Source organism: Vombatus ursinus, unplaced genomic scaffold, assembly GCF_900497805.2.
Source record: "Vombatus ursinus unplaced genomic scaffold, bare-nosed wombat genome assembly UNPS02001419.1, whole genome shotgun sequence".
Taxonomy (NCBI): domain Eukaryota; kingdom Metazoa; phylum Chordata; class Mammalia; order Diprotodontia; family Vombatidae; genus Vombatus; species Vombatus ursinus.
Window position 1 is genome coordinate 23,748,380 of NW_020941197.1, and position 21,950 is coordinate 23,770,329.

The 21,950-nt window shown below is 35.5% G+C and overlaps 1 protein-coding gene across 5 annotated transcripts in view; it reads left to right on the forward strand.

The window, feature by feature from the left end:
- The window catches only part of GRAMD1C (GRAM domain containing 1C), a 129,476-nt gene that overhangs the window by 58,624 nt on the left and 48,902 nt on the right, over positions 1-21,950 (forward strand). For 2 of the 5 annotated variants that reach the window (XM_027868783.1, XM_027868765.1), the window contains exons 3-6: positions 2,074-2,158; positions 6,556-6,659; positions 8,001-8,096; positions 13,401-13,481. In XM_027868783.1, the coding sequence (XP_027724584.1) occupies positions 2,074-2,158; positions 6,556-6,659; positions 8,001-8,096; positions 13,401-13,481 (366 nt within the window). Of the gene's footprint in view, positions 1-2,073; positions 2,159-6,555; positions 6,660-7,066; positions 7,173-8,000; positions 8,097-13,400; positions 13,482-18,965; positions 19,275-20,642; positions 20,869-21,950 lie in introns of those variants that run through there. The other 3 variants (XM_027868772.1, XM_027868774.1, XM_027868778.1) reach the window with 3 other exon arrangements.

The window sequence follows — 21,950 nt, forward strand, 5'->3', positions numbered from 1 at the left end:
TTAAACTATGTAATAAATACTACATATCACTTTCAAAGCTACCCTGCTTTTCTGTACTTCCTTCTAAGTTTTCTTTTGTTCTCTGCTGTGTACTGTTTTTTCTCCCTCCCTCCCATTCCCACCCTAGAGAAAGCTACCATTAGATACAAATGTGTGTGTATGTATATATAAATCCATACTGTACATACTTCTGTTTATCAGTTCTTTCTCTGGATGTGGACAGCATCTTCCTTCATAGGTCCTTTGTAGTTGATTTGAGTATTTATAATACTCAAAATGACTAGTCATTCAAAGTTGTTCTTAGAATAATGTTGCTGTTATCATGTGTAGTGTTCTTGTGGTTCTGCTCATTTCACTCTTCGTTATTTCATGTGCAGGTTTTTCCATGTTTTTCTAAAACCAACCAGCTCATTATAGCACAGTAATGTTATATCACAATCATATACCACAACTTGTTTAGCCATTCTTCAATTGATAGGCATTCCCTCAGTTTCTGGTTTTTTACCACCACAAAGAGAGCTACTACAAATATTTTAGAACATATGAGTTCTTTGCCTTTTTTCTCATCACTTTGGGAAACAGACCTAATAGTGGAATACACAGTTTTATAACTTTTTGGGCATAATTCCAGATTGCCCTCTAGAATGGTTGGATCAGTTCACAGTTCTGCTGGTAGTGAATTAGTGTCCCAATTTTTCCACATTCCTTCTGACATTTGTCCCTTTCTATCATTTGGCCATTCTGATGGGCATAAGATGATATCTCAAAGTTGTTTTAATTTGCATTTCTCTAATCAATAATGATTTAGAGCATTTTTTTTGTATGACTAGATATAGTTTTGATTTCCTCATCAAAAAGCTGCCTATTCACATCCTTTGACTATCAGTTGGTGAATGACTTGTGTTCTTATAACTTTGAAAAAGTTCTTTATATATTTGAGATATGAAACCTTTATCTGAGAAACTCTATAAAAATTTCTCCCATTTTTCTGTTTTCTGTCCAATCTTGGCTATTAGAATAATTTGAGAATGAGTAGTCCAGAGCCAGTCCTTAAATTTTAATTATCTAGTTCCACTTTATCTGGAGTTTTGGATAGTATAAAGTGTTCTATCTTTTTTTTAAAAAAATGTTTTCTCCTTTTTAAAATTATGAACTTTACAAACATCAGAAACAATAAAGATCTCCATGTATACAGGACAAAAAAAGACAATTGTGTGTATCAAATTGAATTTCTATTATGTACAGCTTGTTTTTTATGAAAGTATGTATCAAATTTAACATCATAGTACCACCAATATTACTCAGTTTGTGTCCTCTTCTGAATGTCCTTCTGCTTTCCTTGATTATTCCAATCTTTTTAGTTTCGTTGACATTCTTTTCTTCTTTTTTTGACCTCTATCACTCTTCCCTAAATTAATTTATCCCCCCCATCAAAAAAAAAAGCGCTCCTTATTTGGTAAGTAAGTATAGTTAGGCAAAACAGATTCACACATTAGTTATGTCTGAAAGCCTACATCTCATGGTGTTCCTCTCATGTATAAAGTACATATGTTTTTAAGTCTTTCCAAATTGTTTCCCTTTACGGTATAGTGGCCCTCCTATAAATTGTTCTCCTGGTTCTGCTCTAAAGTCCTCTCTTTTTCCAATATGTTATCATTATTTAAATTCAGAATTGAGTTTTTCTTTCAGCGTTTGGAATAATCAGATTGTCATTTAAGAGCATTAGAAATGTATTGAGTCATATGATAATAAGCTCAAAGAATCCTAGGTTTAGATCTGGAGGGGACTTTTGAGGCCATCAAGTCTGATCTCATTTTAAAGCTAAAGAAACTGAGGTCCGTAGGTTAAGTGACTTGAATAAGGTCACCAAAGTGGTAAGCATCAGAGGTAGCATTTGATCCCAGGTCTTCTGATAACAGAGTAAGTATCGTGTGACTAATTACTCATATATATAGAATCTTTTCTTGATTTTGTTATTTCTTATATTACAATGTGAAGTTAATGTTTTATGGATCACTAATAATAATTAAATGCATTAAGCTGAAATTAATTTAACATTTTTACTGTTTTCAGATTTCAAGTTCAACCTACAAATATAGAAATGAAGAATTCAAAAGACAATTCTCCCATCTTCCTGAATCAGAGAGGCTAGTAGTTGGTAAGAAGAAAAAAAGTTTCTGAAAAATTGTATCTTTACTGATGTTGCTAAAACAGAACTGACAGATAAGAATATAAATAGGTAATTTTAGCTTTTTGGTAGACCACAAATATTTTTTAAGATAAGAAGAATCCTAATAGTTTGAGACACTCTGAATCTGAGTAAGAATGTGGGTTGAAGTATTTTGTGAATTTTAAAAAAGTTAAATATTAATTAAAAAGATATTCCAGAGAAAAGCTATCAGGTATGATTTTACATTCTTATTCATTTCACATTGTTTTGGAAAAAGAATTTAAACTTGATATCCAACATATGGTTTCTTTTTCCCTAAGAGAGGACTCCTTAGTATCATATGTACTAGCAGTGATTTTTTTTAAAAAAATTTTTTATTACTAACTTTATAACAAACTGAAACCTTCCCCTATATATAGGTAAAAAAAATTATATATGAAACCATGAATGTCTATTACAGTTTATTTTTAAGTGTTTAGTTAAACTTAACAAGGTAGTAAATACCTTTCTGAACTTTTGTTGATGTTCTTTTCTTTTTTGTAGGAGTGAGGGGAGATGGGATATTTGTCACTTCCTACTAGTTCATCCTCCCATATCCCCCCATAGAAACCCTCCCTACAAGAAATAGATGTGGTCAGGCAAAGCATATGAATACATTATCCATGTCTGAAAACCTTTGTTTCATTCTGCATCTTTAGTCCATCACTTTTCTTCCAGGAGGCATATTTCATCATCATTCTGAAGTCTCATTTTAATATTCCAGCAGAGTGATTTCAAAGCATTTTCTTAAAATGAATCTCTAATACAGCTTTGCAAATATATTTTTTTTAAAGTGAAGTGGCTTTAATTCCCTAGTTAAGAATGTTTAATTTAAGCATGTTTTTCTTTAAAAAAATGTATTCTGTTTTATGTAACCTTAATATACATTCTTTATAACTCTAAGATACATTTGAGTTTCATTTTTGCCTTCCAGCCAATGGTTGTTTTCTATTTAAAGAAATTCTACAGTGCAGCTTGGAGTATCCTTTCCATTTTTCCAGGATCTAGTTTCATCGTATTATCCTAATTATTTATCCCATCATCCTAATTCAGTACACTTAAAAGTTGAAGTTCAGTACACCAAAGTTGAAGACTTTAGATAGAATAAAAATTTTGTAAGTAGTATGGATATGATAGCAAGTACATTATTTATTACTAAGACCCCACTACAACTCCACTCATAGCTACCACCTTAGTTAAGGTCCTCCTCCCCTCTTGCTTAGATTCTTACAACAAGTCTCCTAGTTGGTCTTGCCTCAAGAGTCTTCCCACTATAGTCCAATTTGCAGCACATTGCTGCTACATTTGACCAAAGCAAGTAAGAAAATGTATATAGACCACTTATAGTGTGTATACCCATTTAAAGGGCATATAAATATCAGTTGATATTATGTGACATATCAAAGTGGTGAAACTTCAAAACTCCTGCATGCAAAATTAGTATTGTTATCTGAATTAGCCACCTAAATTAGGGAGGGGAGATATTTATTTTACTGATATTGCAATTGCTTAAAACACTTCTGGAATGCCTGTTGTGGAATTGTCTTCAAAGCCAGAAGCATATTCTTTTAAATATGCAGAATGACTGAGTGATGGCAAATCATCATCTTATATGAATGAATTTGATTTTTTTTAAAACAGCCAGAAGTCTTTTGCAGCTAAGTCTGGGGAATACAGTGTATCATCAAGCTGAATAGTGCTATTTTTGGTTAAAACAAGGTATGGTTAAAAAGTTATGATAATTTTAAAATATGTGGCCTCTAGGTCATATCTGAAGGTTATTTTAAAAAAGGAAGCAAAAAATATTTTGTGCAGTGATACTAACTTCATTAGAATAAGTTTTCCAAACTGATTATTACCGTAATTATGCTGATGATAGCTGATACACATACACATAGTGCTTTTAAGGTTTGCAAATTGTTTTACATACATCATCTCATTTGATCCTCATAATAACCTGATGATTTAGAGACATTAAGTAACTTGCCCATGGTCACCCAGCTCACTAAGTGCTTGAGGTAGGATTCCAACACAGTTCTTCCTTATTTCAAGTCCAACAGTCTATCCATTACACCATTTGTATAATACATTTTGGTATTTTTGTTTATAAACAGTGTCATTACTTTATAATCACAACTCAGATTGCTGCGCTTAAGTTGTTCAGTGAACAGCTTATACAATTTATATATAAATGTATAGCTTATTTAATTTGTCCCTTCATATATTTAGGGGGCTCAAAGTAAAAAACATCCACATCCACATATATGTAGTGGGAAAATGGAGATCAGTGTCTTGAAAAATATAAAGTCATCAGTGCCACAGGTCTCTGACTGCACCTGGAAAAGATAGTATCTTCTTCAATCCTAGATGGAAGGGAAGCCAAAGTCCCATAAAAGAGATAAGAAAAGAAGTAAGCATGAATGGTGGTGGTTAGGGGTGGGGTAGGGGGTGTGAAATGGAGGCCCCCAAGAACTTTCTGCTATGGTGAGAACAGAGATGGCATCTGGACGCAAGGTTGCTGCTGCTGGCTCTCTTGCTACCACTTTCTCACCCAGGGCCCAGTTGAAATTATTAACATAAATTAATAGTGGACCCAATCAGAATGGTTTTTGTGAAAGGATAACTTTGCCTTTTCACAGGATAATCCCCTATTCCCAGAATACTCTCTTCCTTTTCACCTCTCCCTCTTAGAAACCTTCACCTCCTTCAAGACTTATCTCAAGTGTCATGTCTTTCAAGAGGCCTTTCCTGATCACCGCCTCCCACCCCCCATCGACAGATGTAGGTGCCTCTCCTAATTACTGTGCTTATTTTGAACACAGATGGCATCTGGAGGCAAGGTTGCTGCTGCTAGCTCTCTTGCTACCACATGATTATTCAGGAGAAAGGGATATTGGATTTTAATCTATTGCATCCAATGGACAGTTCCTTCAGTAACTTCTAATATTTCTCATTTTGACTTTTATAAATGCTTATTATAAAATGAAATGCTTTTAAAACTGTGAAATGTCTAGAATTTAGCCATTTATTTGATATAGTCTGTAAATGCTTATTATGAAAAGCTTTTAAAATTATGAAATGTATAAATCAGCCATTTATTTGATATACAGCCTTTTTTAGTGTTTCTTTGATGAATCAAATGATATTGACATTAATTTCATAGACAAATGTAGAAATAATTATTTAATTTCATTAGGCATTCTATTATTAAAGCGACTTGTCAGGTGGAATCTCTCTGGTTCTCAAAAATGTTGTGCTTATTTTGTTACATGTTTGTCTTTTGAGGCAAGAGTGTAAGAATTGAAAATGAATTTTTTGCTGGCATGGATAAGAGAAAACAATATAATGCAACATTAAGGTCTTGGGTAAATCCTGATTCATATGCTTGGGTAAATATTCACTCAGTACCCTGCATACAGTAAGCACTCAAGAAATATTTGTTCTGTTGACTTACTATCCAATAGCTGACACAGGATGTTTTAGCTATAGCCATTTAAAAAACCATTGACCAACACTTTGAGAATGCCTGTCTGAAAAGATCATCAACCAAAATCATGTTGTTTAAATAAATACTTTGAGAATTCTGAATAATGTAAACTAAATTAATGAAAAGTTTCAGTGTTTTGGATTAAAATTTCAGGGAGTTTCATTGTGTCCACCAATCTGATTCATCATAGAAAGGTAGTTGTGCATGCTAAGTGAGTAACCTGTCTGCTTCATTATTTCACAGGACTGTTTTTGCTTGAGAATTTGAGCGGCATTCCGCTTGCAATCTATATTGCTGTCAAAATCAATATGAATAATAAATTTGTTTTTCTTTCTAATATATAGACTGCTTGATTATATACAGATTTCAAAGTATTTAGTCAGAAATTTAAAATAATTTGATTTTTTTTATTTTTAGGTACTTTTGGATCTGTAGAGCTGTTTTTTAACATCTTTTTTACACTTCAGAATTCAGTGGTTTAAATAAGATTACTCATATTAACTCATTATCCTGTCATTATAGATAATCCAGGAATTAATTCTCATATTGTGAAAAAAGAAAAAACCTTAGATTTTAAAATAAAAATATTTTTTTGAGATCATTGATTTGTTATCTCTTTGGGAGGCATGGTAAGATACTTGTTGGGTGTGTCAGCTGTTCATTGGTATTCACTCTTGATTCTTTGCCTGTTAGTGCAGAGGTAGAGGTTTAACTCTACTGATTTTTCTGTAGCTTTGAAATTAGAGATTTTTTTCCTTCAGCAAGTGGAAGTGGACTTTGTATTTTGAAGTACCATACATTTTTTCCAAGTTGCTGCTAGATTTTTGGATCAACTCCTTCCCTGTCTTTGTGTGTTCAGATTACGCCTGCGCTCTTCAGAAGGACATTCTGCTTCAGGGACGCCTGTACCTTTCAGAAAACTGGCTGTGTTTCCATAGCAACATCTTTAGATGGGAAACCACAGTAAGACATATTCTGATTTCAATGTGTTAAAACAATTATCTGAGAAATCTCTTTGGTATCATAATTTCAAATAGCAAATGAGAAGGTTGTTGGTCACCTAGGTGGTACAATATTTGCTCACTATACTAATCATATTAAATCTTATTTAAAACCATGCCAGGCCTCTTATTGCTTGTCTCAATTTTGAGAAGGTTTTCACTAAAACATATATCATCCCTTTTATTCTTTATTTCATTCCAAAGTCACAGAAAAAATCATTAGAGTTTTATAGATTCTTATCAGCTGAAAATGAAGAGACAACAGAATCTCTTACATCAAATATGTTGAGGATGGAATGAGCTATATTTGATGGAAGACAGTCTGAGAGGTGATTTATTTTATTTCCCTATGTTTGGACACATCCACAGAAATCGACATTGATCATTGATGACCAACTATCTGGAATTGACTCCAGCCCAATGTGGATCTACTTAGCAGTTATGTGGTCTAGGTCGTATTTTCTCAATTTTTTCTGTAAGTTTGTTTCTCAGTTTACAAGACCTAATCAAAGCCTTGATCAATTCAAGATAGATTTTGTAAACCAGTTTTGAGGATTAAGCCTAGTTTTTATAACTTTCAACTGGAAAATATTATTAAAAGGGGCCTTGTGCCACATCAGAAATGTAACACTAACATAATCATTACAGTGTCATAGTTTCTATGTCTAAAGATTTTTTTGTTTAGTACCAACATTATTTTAGTGGTAGACTATTCAAGGGAAATAAGAAAGGCAATCTATAGAAATGTATGAAATGTAGAAAAATTTTCCCTATAATATTCTTTAGGTTATAAAGTATCTTGGAATGTAAAGATACATTTGGCCTGTTTATTTGTGTATACACGAGCATGTATGCAGTTATAAAGACTAGCCATTATGTTTCTTTAACATTTTCAGGTTTTTTTTTCTTGATATTTTTCAGCTCAATTTGCATATTTAGTTAAGATCCGATAGTTGAAATAAGCTTAGTGCATTTTTCTTGATGGCATTGCCAAAAAGATGACTTATGTGGTAGACTGCTGTTGGTTTGCATGTTTGTGTATTAATTCAGGATATAAACATTCACATATCTTTTTATATGTTGTCTGATGTCAGAAATAGAAATCTGGTTAGGAGGAGAGATGTTTGAAAGGATGCTTAATTGTCTTCTGTGTTTTTCTCAGAGAATAATATCTGTTTATTAATGCTTTGAAAATTTATTTTCCTTAAATATAGACCGTTAGGCTAATGTTAAGCTAAAATTTTAGTGTATATATTTTGTTTTAGAATACATTTTAATGTCTTAAATTTTTTTATGTGTTTAGATTTCCATTGCCTTGAAGGACATAACCTTTATGACCAAGGAGAAGACTGCTCGACTTATTCCAAATGCCATTCAGATCATTACAGAGAGTGAAAAGGTTTAGAAACCTATGCAAATTCTTGTGCTCATTCCTTCCTTTTCTTTCCTCCCCCTTTGAAAGAGTTATTTATGAATTTATAAACCAGCTGATTTCACCTGATACTGATTTCTCTGACTTTAGGCTTATTAGTTAATTAAATAGTTCCTAACTGACAATTAAGAGAATTGTGTGCTGTTAGAATCGGAGGAGGGCCCAGATTGTGGTTTCATTGCTGTGAGGAACTTCTAGTAAGGAAACTCCATCTAATACCAGTGCACAGCTGTTTTGTGGCTTATAGTCTTAGAAATTTGCCTGGGGTACTGGGAAGATGAGCTGAGGGTCACGTAGCCAGGATATTCTAGAGGTGGGTCTTGAACCCATGTTTTCCTGGCAAAGTATTTAATAAGTAAGTATATTACAGTCTGAAAATAAATATTTCCTGGGATTTTCATGTTACTGGCCTTATACTTTAGAGAGGCAGCCTAGCATAGCAAATAGAGAACCAGCCTCAGCCTAGAATAGCAAATAGAGAATCAACCTCAGAGGCAAGAAGTCCTGGGTTTAAGCACTACCTCTGTAACAGCCTGACTATGTGACCCAAGGTAAGTCACTTAAAATCTCAGTGATCCATGCAATTCTCTAAGACTGGAAGTTGCAGAGAAGGTGCAGATATTCATTGCTAGAGGGAGTTTCTTTCATGGAAATCCCCCATACCAATAAAATCATAGGTCTAGTTTCTTCTCATACTTTTGTGATCTTTTTTCTTGTTATTTCATAAGTATTAAAAGCAATGAACAATTTGCTTTGGATTTTCATAGGCACATACCAGTCATAAAGATCTTAAGAGTCTATCTAGTTTGACTCTTTCCTTGTGAAGAATCTGAGGTCCAGATGACTGGGACTCAATTACCTACACTGCTCCCATGTTAGGGAGCCTTCCTTTCTCCTGCCTTAACCCACCGATGGGTGGCAAACTAGTAACATCTGCTGCCACTTAGGGAAGCCACCCCAAACAGCCTTCATTGCCCCACCGCCCAGGCAAGAATCACTCATTGTGAGTTCTGTGCTCATCTCCAGATTCATACCTCTCCTGGAGATATTCCAGAGCCTCACTCTACTCTAAACCTTGAACACACTATCTTTTTGGAAGGGGACCATCTACCCTGCCATTGACCTCTAAGATATTCTAGGCCTTGCCATCTGCCATGCCACTTGCCCAGCCTAAATACCACCCCACTTTTCCAGCTGCCATGAAACGAACATAAACATGAGCTTTCCTGTATTTATTCTCTCCCCTCCTGCCCTTTTAGAATATGCATTCCTTGAATGTAGAGGTGGTCTTTATTTTCAATTTGTATTCTCAGAGCTTTAGCACAGTGCCAAGGCACACTTAGATGCTTAGATAAGCTAGGCTTTCCCATTCCATTGAGTGACTTGCCCAGGGTTCTGTAGATGGTAAAGGAAAGATTCAGGATTTAAACCGAGGCCTTCTAAGGCCAAGTCTCAGTTCAGAGTAATTCATATTCAGGTACAAGATAGACTAGATAGTTTCTGAGTTTCCTTCTAGCTCTTCGAGTTTGTGATTCTATGACTGTGATGTGTAAGGTAGTATGAGGCAAAGGAAAGCTCACTGGTTTGGGGCTAGTGAGTCCCCAGTCTAATCCTAGATCTTTTCCTTACTGCGTATTGGGCAAATTAATTAAACTCACTGGGCCCCTGTTTATTTATTTGCAAAATGAAGTAGTTAGACTAGATGATCTCTAAGTAGAATGAAGTGATTAGATTAGATGGTTTCCCTTCTAGCTCTCAATCTTTGCTTCTATAAACCCTAGTGCATGGAGAGTTGAGTGGCAGACAAAGTAATATAGCACCGTTGCAGCTGTTATTTTTGTAATTATTTTTAAATTGTGGTCTTTATTCATCTAAATTTCTTGCCATTTCTCAGTAAAGAATATGGGAGTTTGATTTTGTGGCCCAAGTGCTGCTCTTTCCTGTTTGCTAGATTTGTTGCCAGGAGTGACCCTAAGGAGCCAGATAGGGGTGGTATATCTTAAAAAGTAATATGGTATGGGGCAGCTACATGGCGCAGTGGATAGAGCACTGGCTCCGGATTCAGGAGGACCTGAGTTCAAATCCGGCCTCAGACACGTAACACTTACTAGCTGTGTGACCCTAGGCAAGTCACATAACCCCATTGCCTAGCCCCCCCCAAAAAAAGTAATAAGGTAGAGACCAAGATCAAGAAAGCTCCTTGATAGAGAACACCATGGGTTAAACGATTCAACCTCCTGTTATACTTATTTTTTTTTTTGTATTAGATCCATTTATTCTTCATGCAAATATTTTACAATTTTATTTAAAAATGGTTTTTTTTTGTTTTTTTTTTTTACAAAATCATATACACATATTTATACAAAGAAAAGTAAAATTCTCGGATAGAAGCTAGAGAGCAAGGTGGTTTAAAAAACAAAGAAAATTAAGATTTCCTTTTTCTGATCAATTGGCTTTAGCCTTCATTTCAGGGAGTAGAGGTTGTCACCCTGCCCAAAGGGTCTGCCCTTTGGTATTAGAGGTTAGCTTGAGCTTTCCTGACTTTACCATATAAAACAGTGTCAGGGGTAGGGAGGAGGAAGTAGATTGCTACTCTTCTCCCCACTCCCAGAAGCAACCAGTGAAATGAGAAAATGGAAATCCTGTTATACTTACTAACTTTATTCATCATTAGGAAGAAGGAATCCAGAATTATTAAATCATTATTATTATTATTATTATTTTTACTGCTCTGCCATTGAGGAAAGGCTGACTATCTTTCCTGGGTTTATACAACTTAGGACCCAGTTCATCTTCAACTCTTTCCCAATGGAAGAAGGTAATTATTGGACCCAGTGTTTTAGTGGGCTGTTAGAAGTCACTTGATTGAGACTAGTTCCATAAAAATTGATCATTTTACCAAATGAGAGAGTGGATGGGATGAGTTTTGTTATCAGTTAATGTTTCCTCTTCTCTTTTTTTTAAAATTTTTTATTAATTTATTTTGATTTATCAACAATCACATAAGCTTTTGAGTTTGAAATTTTTCTCCCCCTCCCTCCCCACCTCACTCCCCAAGACGGTGCACAATCTGATATAGGCTATACATCTACATTCCTATTACACATATTTTCACATTAGTGATGTTGTAAGGAAGAAAATGTTTCCTCTTTTCAAGTGGAAGGGTGACAGGACTTATTAATGTTTCTTCTTTTTCAAGGAGGGAAGCAGGACTCACTGGGAGGAAATCATATCTTGAATTTATTCTCCCTCATCTCTCTCTCTCTCTCTCTCAACATCCTTTTCTTAAAGGCTCTGTTGCTCTTTCATCTAGGGAATCTTCCCTAATTCCCTCCACACATGTTAGTGATCACACCAGTGACCACACTCCTCCAGTTATCTGTGTTCTGTGTTCTGCCCCTTCTCTTCATTCCTTCCCTTCCACATAGGCATCTTGAGCAGGGACTATTTGGTTTCTAGTTTTGTGTCTCCATGTCCTGCACAGATTAGGTACTCAATCAATGTTGGCTGAATTAAATTGAATGGGGATAGGGGTCACCTTATGGGATTGATGGGAGTAGTACATGTTTAGTCTTGAGGGTAAAAACTGTTAAAGAGAGAATTTGAAGTGCTATTAGGAGGCTAGATAGAGTTTAGATGGGCTCACAAGTCGTAGTAATTTGTCAGCAACCCTGGAATATGATTTTAAAATTATTATTAGAAAACAAAGCAGTTACCTGTACTAAGAAAAAAGATAGTGTTAGCACATTACTATTATTTCCTATATTATATAACCTAAAGTATTTCCAGCCCATTTAGATAGGGGTAAAGTGTGAGAATAGTGTTAGAACAGGATGCTGGCTTAATTTGAGAATTACTATTTGAGAATTTTGAGTCAAAGTATTTTACAAAATCATAGTATTATTATTTTGACAGAGGCAAACTAGGGTGAGGCAATTAGGTACAGGGTATAGACATATGGGGGACATGTTGGTCGTGAGACTACCATACCAAGAGTCCTCTTTCCTGGAGATACCTCTTTCCCCCTAATTCTTTCAGAGACATGGGCCAGATTCCTGCCTTCTCCCCCAATGTGACTATCCAGCAGTGGGGAACCTATGTCCTTAAGGCCACACATGGCTTCTAGGTCCTCAGGTGAGGTCCTTTGACTGAATTCAAACTTCACAGAACAAATCACTTTAATGAAAGGATTTGTTCTGTAAAACTTGGACTCAGTCAAAAGGCCACACCCAAGGATTAGAAAGCCACATGTGGCCTCAAGGCCACAGGTTCCCCATCCCTGGTACCCATGGTCACACTGTCCTACATGTCTGACCTACTGCCTCCTGCTCAATTGTTTTGCTCCAGGTAAATAATTATTAGTGATAGTTCTGGATTTTGACATTTCATTTGACAAACTAAGAATTGAACATGGCAGAAAAACCTGAATTCTCTTACTCTTCAATATGACTTCCCTGTTAATGAGAAACGAAGCCATTGATTATGTTATGTAGGAGGAATTTGTACTGCCTGTTATATAGACATAAATGAAGTGTTGTATTTCTTGTACTGCCATCTGTCACTTTTTATAACTATTCCTATTAAAAATATTGCTTTGCAAATATTAATTGAATTCAAAGAAAAATTATTACTAGATGCAATCACATATTAAAATATATCCTAAGCGAGTGAAATGCCACTTTTGTTTTATATCACTAAAGTTGAAAGTCCAGCTTCAGGTTAGTGTGTAAAGTTTCACATCTATAAGTAGTGGAAGTAGTAGGTATCTGAGGATATGGTGTGTAAGAAGTCGTTTGGATTAATGTAGACAAATTATAAAATTTTAATCTCTAAATAAAGTTTCCTCTGAGAATACATTTTTTTGTTGTTTTTGTTTTATTCTGTGGTCATACTAGGCCTACAAGACAGCTATAAAACAGAAAAATATTTTAAGTTTTTCCTAATTCTACTTTTATTAAAATGAGGATAAACACAAAGTATGTATCTATTCCTTTCTTAATAAAACATAAAATCATGTTTATAATAGGAATTGAACTTAAGAAAAACTACTAAATTAACTATTGGAAAAGATGCTTTTTTCTTCCACAATCTTTATATGCAAACTCTTTACTTTTAATACATTAAGGTATATAAATAAGGTATACAATGAGCAGTAATGAGTACTAGTAATAATATCCTTAGATCAAAGGAAGTCCCAATGTACTTTTGTGGCAGAGATACTTTTCTTTTGTTTTCTTTGATACTGAAATTGTCCTATTATTTTCCATGCAGTTTTTCTTTACATCCTTTGGTGCCAGAGATAGAAGTTACCTCAGTATCTTTAGATTGTGGCAGAATGTATTACTAGACAAGGTAAGATTTCAGGTGGATGGTGATTACCAGCCTTTTGGTTTTTAAATGGAGAGTGTTAAAATTGAAGAGATTTGTCTGATTTGCATGCTGACCTGACACCCAAAGGTTAGGAAATCTTCAAACAAACTCAGTAAAATGCGGTAAACTTAATTATAGCACTCTGGAACACTGAATTATAAATGCTGTAGATTAGTAATTTTGTTGTAATATTTATAAAGAATGTAAGTTTCAAATATTATGCCTATGATTACAGACAGATTATGATTAATGAAATTTCACTTTGTCTTATTTACCTCTTTGCATGAGAGTATTCTGGATACAAAAATAAATTATTGTATAACCCCGTATTTGCATTTTTTAATATGATAAAAACATTTATAGGAGGCATTTAAAAATAATCAACCTCCAGGATATGTGTAAGGTATATTAAAATTTTAATGTTTCATTTCTTGTCTTCGTTATATTTATGGTATAAAATGTGTAATAAGAATTGATGTTCAGAATGACCCTAAGGCACTGCAAGATCTTTAGTCATCAAAGAAAGATTGAATCATACTCAATATAATCTATTTTCTAAAACAGGAAAGTATACTACACACATTGAAATCAAAAGAATGAAAAAAAAAACCACCAGAGAATTCATTTAATCAATATCCTTCATTCCCTGTGTATTCTGTGCCTTTGACACTAGCCTATCCTATGTTCCCCAGCAGATCACCCTCTCCAATGATCTCTCCTCTCTGTCCAGACTTCAGCCTCTCCCTGTCTACTGGGTCTTGGCCTGTTGCTTTCAGACCTACTTAGCTCTCCCCAATCCTTAAACAACCTTGACTAGACCCTACCATTCCCTCAAGCTTTATCCTCCTTTTATCATCCACACTTAGAAAAAGCAGTTTACTTTTGTTGCCTCTGTTTCTTTTTCTCTCATTCCTCAATCCTTTGTAGTTTGGCCTCTGACCTCATTATTCAACTGAAGCCATTCTCTCCAAAGTTATGAATGGTTTCTTAATTGCCAAATCTGATAATCTTCTCTCAGTGCTCATCCTTCTTGACTTCTCTTCTGCATTTGATACTCTTGAACGTGCTGTTCCCTGGAATAATCTACTCTCTCTGGGGTTTTGTGACACTTCGTTTTCCCTGTTTCCTCCTACTTGTATGACTATCCTTCTCAGCCATCTTTGCTGGCCTCTCATCCAGATATGAGTCCCTAACTGTAGGCGACCTACAGGGTTCTGTATTAGGCTCTCTTCTTTTCTTCTTTTGTACCTCATCAGCTCCCATGGGTTTAACGATCATCTCTATGTGGCTTTCTCAAAGACATATGTATATATGTACGTATGTGTATAAATGGGCAGCAACATGGAGCAGTGGCTAGAGTGCCAGGCCTAGACTCAGGTAGACTCATCTTCATGAGTTCAAATTTGGCCTCAGACACTTACTAACTGTATGACCCTTGGCAAGTCACTTAACCTGGTTTGCCTCAGTTTCCTGATCTGTAAAATGAACTGGAGAAGGAAATGGCAAACCACTCTAATATCTTGGCCAAGAAAACCCCAAATGAGGTCACAAAGAGTCAGACAAGACTGAAAATGACTGAACAACAAAAATAAAATGTGTATAAACACTTATCTCCACACACATACATATAGGTATGTGTTCATGAGTTTGTATATGTAGAGGATATAAATATATGTGGCCTTGTCTTTCCCCTTACTTTCAGTCTTGTATCTCTGGCCACTTGTGAATTTCAGAATGCATGTCCCGGAGACGTCTCAAGTTTATCATGCCTGTAACAGCTCTGTCTTTCTCTCCAAGCAGTCGTCTTCCAAACGTTCCTATCTCTTTCAAAGCTACCTCCATTCTTCAGGTTTGTAACCTTGGCATTGTTTTTGGCTCCTCACTGCCCTGCACTCTGAAATGTCCAGTCACTTCCAGTATCATGCCTTTTAGTTTTTTGTCTCTTTTCTCCCTTTTGAAAATTTGACTTTTTTCATTTAACAAAGCTTTTCCTTTTCCTTCTCCCTCCCTTTCCCCATTAACTCCTCATTGAAGAAAAAGGAAAAAAAAACCCTTGTAACAGATATATATAATCAAACAAAACTAATTCCAACAATGACTGTTAATATATATATATCTATGCACGCGCACACACACACACACACACACACACACACACACACACAGAGTGGATAGAGCTCTGGCCTTGTGTGAGGAGGACCTGAGTTCAAATCTGGCCTCAGATACTTGACACTTACTAACTGTGTGACCCTGGGCAAGTCACTTAACCCTGATTGCCTCACTCAAAAAAAAATATACATATATATGCACACACATTTATATATGTATGCATTTTAAATGCATTTTTCTTCCTATCTCTTCCTCTTGGATTTTGTTGCTAACACTTAGAAATGCTGATGATAATTATGTGGATTTATTTTATATCCTACAACTTTGCTGGAGTTATCATTTCAACTAATTTCCAGTTCTCTAAACCATAACATCAGCTACAAAAATGATAATTTTGTTTCCTTCCTATAACTATTACCTCAATCCTTTTTCTTGACTTATTGCTATAGTTAGAATTTCTAGCACTGTATCAAATAGTAGTGGTAATAATGGATACCTTTGCTTTACTCCTGATCTTATTGGAAAGGCCCAAAGGTGTGTTGAAGTGTGAGCATTCAGTGCCTCAGAAATCAGCAGTCTTTGCAAAACAGGATTTAATTTATTGTTTTGTTGATTGTCTAGACTTAAGAAAAGTGTTAATAAGGGAGATTAAACTTAAAAGTATGTCCTGCTTTTTGGAGAGCCACTTGGTAAATATTTACCAGCATATTGCTCCATAAAGGCTTCTAATTTGTACTCATTACATGTAATACTGGCCTTTGGTTTTTGATAGATACCACTTGTCATGGTAAGGAAAGATCCCTTTATTCCCATGTTTTCTCATGTTTAGAAGGAGTAGCTATTGCATTTTGTCAAAAGCCTTTTCTGCATCTCTTGATATAATCATATGATTTTTGTTGTTCTTATTAATATAGTCTGTTATGTTGATGGGCAGCTAGGTGGTGTAGTGGATAGAGAGCTGGGCCTGGATTCAGGAAGACTCATCTTCATGAATTCAAATCCGGCCTCACACACTTACTGGCTGTGTGACACTGGGCAAGTAACTTAACCCTGTTTGTTTCCATTTCCTCGTCTGTAAAATGAGCTGGAGAAGGAAATGGCAAACTACTCTAGTATCTTTGCCAAGAAAACTCCAAATGGGCTCACGAAGAGTTGGATATGATTGAAACAACTGAACAACTACAACAAATTGCATCGATGGTTTTTGTAATATTGAACCAACCCTGCAGTCCTTATATAATGCCAACCTGGCTATAGTGACCTGTCATTTCCGCTTCTACAAGATCTCTCTCTTCTGTCTTTTTCTTTCTGGTTACGCAAATATTTTTTGTTCAGGCCCTTATTACCTCTCACCAAGTAGTGACTATTGCACTGCCTCCTAATTGGTCTCCCTGCTCATCTCTCATTCCAGTCCAGCTTCCACACTACTGCCAAAGTGATTTTCCTTAAGCTCAGATTTAACCATGCCACTCCTGTCCACAATAAATTCCAGTGGGTACCCCATTGCTGCTGTGATCAAACATAAACTTTTTTCTTTGGCTTTTAAAGCCCTTCAAGACCTGACCGCAACCTCTCTTTCCAGTCTCATTTTATATCACCACCATCCTCCTAGTCATCCAGGCTTGCAACCTTAATGTCATCCTTGACTCCTCGCTGTATCTCTCCCCTTCAGGTGACATCTCTTGTATATACCCTCTTCTTTAGTACTACCTTTGTACTGGTGCAGGCCCTTATCATCTCACACCTGGATTGCTGGTTTCCCTGCCACAAATCTCTCCCCAGTAGGATCCATCCGCCATGTAGGTGTCAAAGTGATCTTCCTAAAGCTGGGTCTGAACATGTTACTGCATCCCCCCCTCCTAATCACCATCCCCTCTCCCCCAACTCAATAAACTCTATTGGCTTACTATCATCTCTAGATAGAGCCAATTTACTACGAATGGACTGGGTTCTCTTTATTTTCTAGCTCCTCTAAACTGAGAATGTGATTTCTAATAATATATTAATTGTACCAAAGGTGAAAAAGTACATATTCAATGGAAATCATTAAGATGGGATTTGAACCATATTAGATAAGGCACAGTTGCTTGTTTATACATCTTTTTACTTTTATGTTGACATCCTAATTTTAAAATGTGAGCCAGATTCTATTCTACCATCCTCTCCCTTTAAAAAACAAAAACAATGTATGAGTTATAGTTAATAAATTGAAAGTGTCAGAAGAGAATCTCTGTGGTTATCACTTGTAGATCTAGTTTTCTTAAAAAAATGTAAAATGAAGGTTTTAAATAAAGTTAAAATGAATGAAGATTGTAATTGTGTGTATGCTTATGCTTGTGAATTACCAGTGCTGGTGATTCCTCATGTGGAAACTCTCACCATTGATGTAGATCTTCAAATTGTCTAACTTGTCATTTTAGAAAGTTACAAGGCACCAATGGTGGCGCAGTGGATAGAGCACTGGCCCTGGAGTCAGGAGGACCTGATTTCAAATCCAGGGCCTCAGACACTTACTAGTCAGGTAACTCCAATTGCCTCCAAAGTAAAAAGAAAGTTGTAGCCCTTTATCCACTATTCTGTGTTGCCTCAAACTATAAAATATATGAGACTTAGGGGCAGCTACGTGGCGCAGTAGGTAGAACACCGACCTTGGAGTCAGGAGGACCTGAGTTCAAATCTGGCCTCAGACACTTGACACTTACTAGCTGAGTGACCCTGGGCAAGTCATTTAACTCTGATTGCTTCATCAAAAAGGAAAAAAAATACATATGAGACTTGTAAAAACAGAAAGAACTCATACCATTTTTGCAAGGTGCAGAATTCCTGACCAACACGATCTTTTTATTTGTTTAAGCATTATCAAGCACTTTAATTGCTGCCCTGGATGACCTGTTTTCTTGCTATCTCCTGACATTCCATTTACAGTTACTCAAGGTTGAGGTAGGAGTAAAAGGATTCATACAGAATTTTGATGACAACTTCAGTTAGCACTGAAGTAGTACATAGCAGTAGGTAACATAGTATATTTTAGGAAATAATTGGATGTTTTTGTCTGGTTTGAATGGAAATGTTAGGGAGGAGAGCTATGATTTACACAGTACAATTCAGAATATTGAAAACTGAATCTTTATGATATTTCTTAATTCCAAAAATTAATTTAAATCATATTAGAATAAATATTACACATGGAGTGAAAGCAAGGTATTTGCACCTGTATAAACTAGTAGTTTAATTCAACTGAAGAAAATAGGAACTGTGTCTTTAAAAAATAACCCTGTTTACCTGTCCCTCTTTTAGTAGGAGTGGCTTAGGAACCAGTTGTGTGAGGTATAACTTCCAATTCAGTGTACCAGCTACCTCGCAGAGAAAGCTGATCCTACAGTCTAGGAAGTTAGAAATAAATAAGCTTTGGGCCACATTAGGACTTGTCTTTTATAAATAAAAGCATCTCATGACAAAATAAGGAGACTGAAAATAGCAAATTCATACTTGTCATCAAATATTTGGAGCTCTGTTTGATAACTGAAGTGTTTTGTGACTTATTTGGAATACAAAGCTTCTAGGCCGAAAATTGATCTTCTGACTTTTGAAACTTATCTGATAAGTTCGTGCCTCATCGTTAAACAGCCCTCTGGGTGAAACATTGAGACTGTCCTTTGTTTAAAGGTAGATGCTTTATTTTATTTGTAAATGTGAATTTTTTCTAAGGTTGTATTTCTAAGGTTCTATTAATTCTAGATAAAAAATATCACTTCTGTTACTGTCTGTTTAAATATTTAGGAAATTCATGCTGGTAATGTAATTGAAGTTTGAATTTGGGGATGGATTGTAAATAATTAGGTGGTATGTGACTTCTGGACAACTTCGTAGAAAAATTTGCATTTTTGATGGAACAGGACATTTTAAGTTAAAGGAGTCTTAGGATCCAAAGCACCTTTTATTTTTTAACAGAGTAAGAAATTGAAGCCTATAGATGTTAGTGATTTTTCTGAGATCATATAACAACTTTTCAATGGCAGATCCACAATTTGAACCCAAGTCCAAATATGAAAATACATATTGAACTTATATTTAATTATCTGATGGAACATTGGAATTGTAGTCAGAAGCCTTAGTTTTAAATTCCATTTTCATTACTTACTACCTGTATGAACTTGGAAGTGTTTAGGAGAGGCCACTTTTCTTGGTCTGTAAAATTTGAACTGGATGATTTCCAAGGCCCACTGTACAACTAAACCAGAGGTTATTTGTGTCATGGTCCCTTTTGGTAATCTAGGGAATTGTATGGGTGGACCTCTTTTCAACATTATGTTTTTAAATGCATAAAATAAAAGATACAAGCCCCACATTAAGAACTTCTGCTCTAAATTCTGTGCTCCTCTGCCTCCAAATCCAGTGCCCTTTCCATTAGCTAGAAGTGAACACGGCTTATGCACATTCTATTGGCTTTAAAAAAAGAACTTAAGATATTTGTACTAAAACTCCATAGTCAAACATTCATTTTCTGTTAGCATAGACATAGAAATATATGTATATATATATTTAAGTTTCCATTATTGTTTCTATGAAGTAATACTATTAGTATGAATATTCTAATTCTAGTATAAATTTCAGTTCACTTATTTTAATGAGTATTTCTAAGTTTTATTTATTGATTTGTCCACTTGCCTGTCTTTGTTTCATTTTGAAGCTTTATATCTCAGAAAGTGCTGTCATAAGTTAACCTTTTTGAACTATATGGAGATAAAGCTCATTTTTATATTACGTCAACAGCCCTTTTGACTATTGTAGCTGTGATAATGTTTCAAGAAAAATGTCTGGGGAGAATTAGCTTCCTATATAAATAAGAACTATAGGCTTATATAACGCAAGTATTGTCAGGAAAATTCCACAAATATTTCTAATGGGTTAAAAGATTTGCATTCACATGTGCTTGATTTTAGGTATAGGATAGAAGCTTGGGTTAACTTGAAAAAATGAAGGTTTCATTTTTTGTAGGATAATCAACAAAGTACTTGACCTAGACCAGGCTGGGGTCATCAAATGCTTTGTCCTGAGTGTCTGAGTACCCGTGGGTGCCACTGATGGGCCTAAGCTGGATGAAGGCAGAAAGTGACAATAAAAAGAAAGAAAAGAGGGAAAACAATGGAGGAAGAGAGAAGCACATTCTAGGGAATGGTATTCAAGGGATTTAAGGCCCTTTATAATCTGCCGCAATTTTATCTCCTATTATTCTGTAGCAAGAATTCCTCTTGTCCAGGTAGGCTGGTTTCTTCCCTATTCGCATTTCATTCCTGTCCAACTGTCTTTTGCTAGCACTGTTCCCTCTCATTCCTTTTCTTACCCTTCCCTTCTTGGAAAGATCTCCCTCATTTTCTCCTTTTCAAATCCTGCCCATTTTTTAGGACCCATCTCTTCTACAAACTTCCTCTAGCCACTGTCTGGCCCATGGGGATATTTTTCACTTTGTCGGCTTCATTTGGTACATAATCTAAGACTGCTTTGTAGTATTTGATTTTTTGCATGTTTGAGTCCTTTATCCCTCATGAGATGACAAACTCTTTGAAGTCAGGAAGCTTCATAGTGCAATGGAAAAACAAATTTAAAAATGAGAGGTTTGATGTTAGAGTCCCTGCTCTTCTGTTTACTTTTTTTGGTGTCATTGGGCAAATCATTGTCCCTCTCTGAGCCTCAGTTTCCTCATCTGTAAAATGAGAACTAGATGATCTTGAAGGTTCCCTCTGACTCTCCATCTACTATCCTAGGAGAGCTAATGCTTCATTGTATCCCCCATAGTGCTGTGTACATAGGTGCTCAATAAATACCTTTTGAATAAGTGAATGAGTGACTGAATCTTGGCAATAATGACGTTAGGTGCCTTGGATTGCCTACCCCTGACCTCAACTTTTCTTAATAGTTGTAAACAAGACTACCAACCAAAATGTAACGTCTGAAGTGATGTCTGAAAGACTGTCAGTATTTCTAGAATTCAGATCACCTGACACATTAAGGCTCTATGAAGACATTTCTTCTCAAAGGAAATAATGAATGTAGGAGCTGTGAAGTGTTACATAAATGGAGGCATAATGATTATGTTTTGCTGAGTAATGTAGCAGTATCTTAATTTGCCGTATTTAATAACCTGAGGCTACTGGCCTATCTAGACATTTCAGTTATTTATTGATTCTTTGATAGTAAAGGAAAAGATGTCAAAGGGTAGAAATTGATAGTTTGTATTTCATGAATGTAATAATAAGCACATATTGTCAAGTTAAAGGAACCTTTCCTGTTAATGACAGAAACTTTTTTTTAGGCTAATGTACTTTGCCCAAGGATTTATTT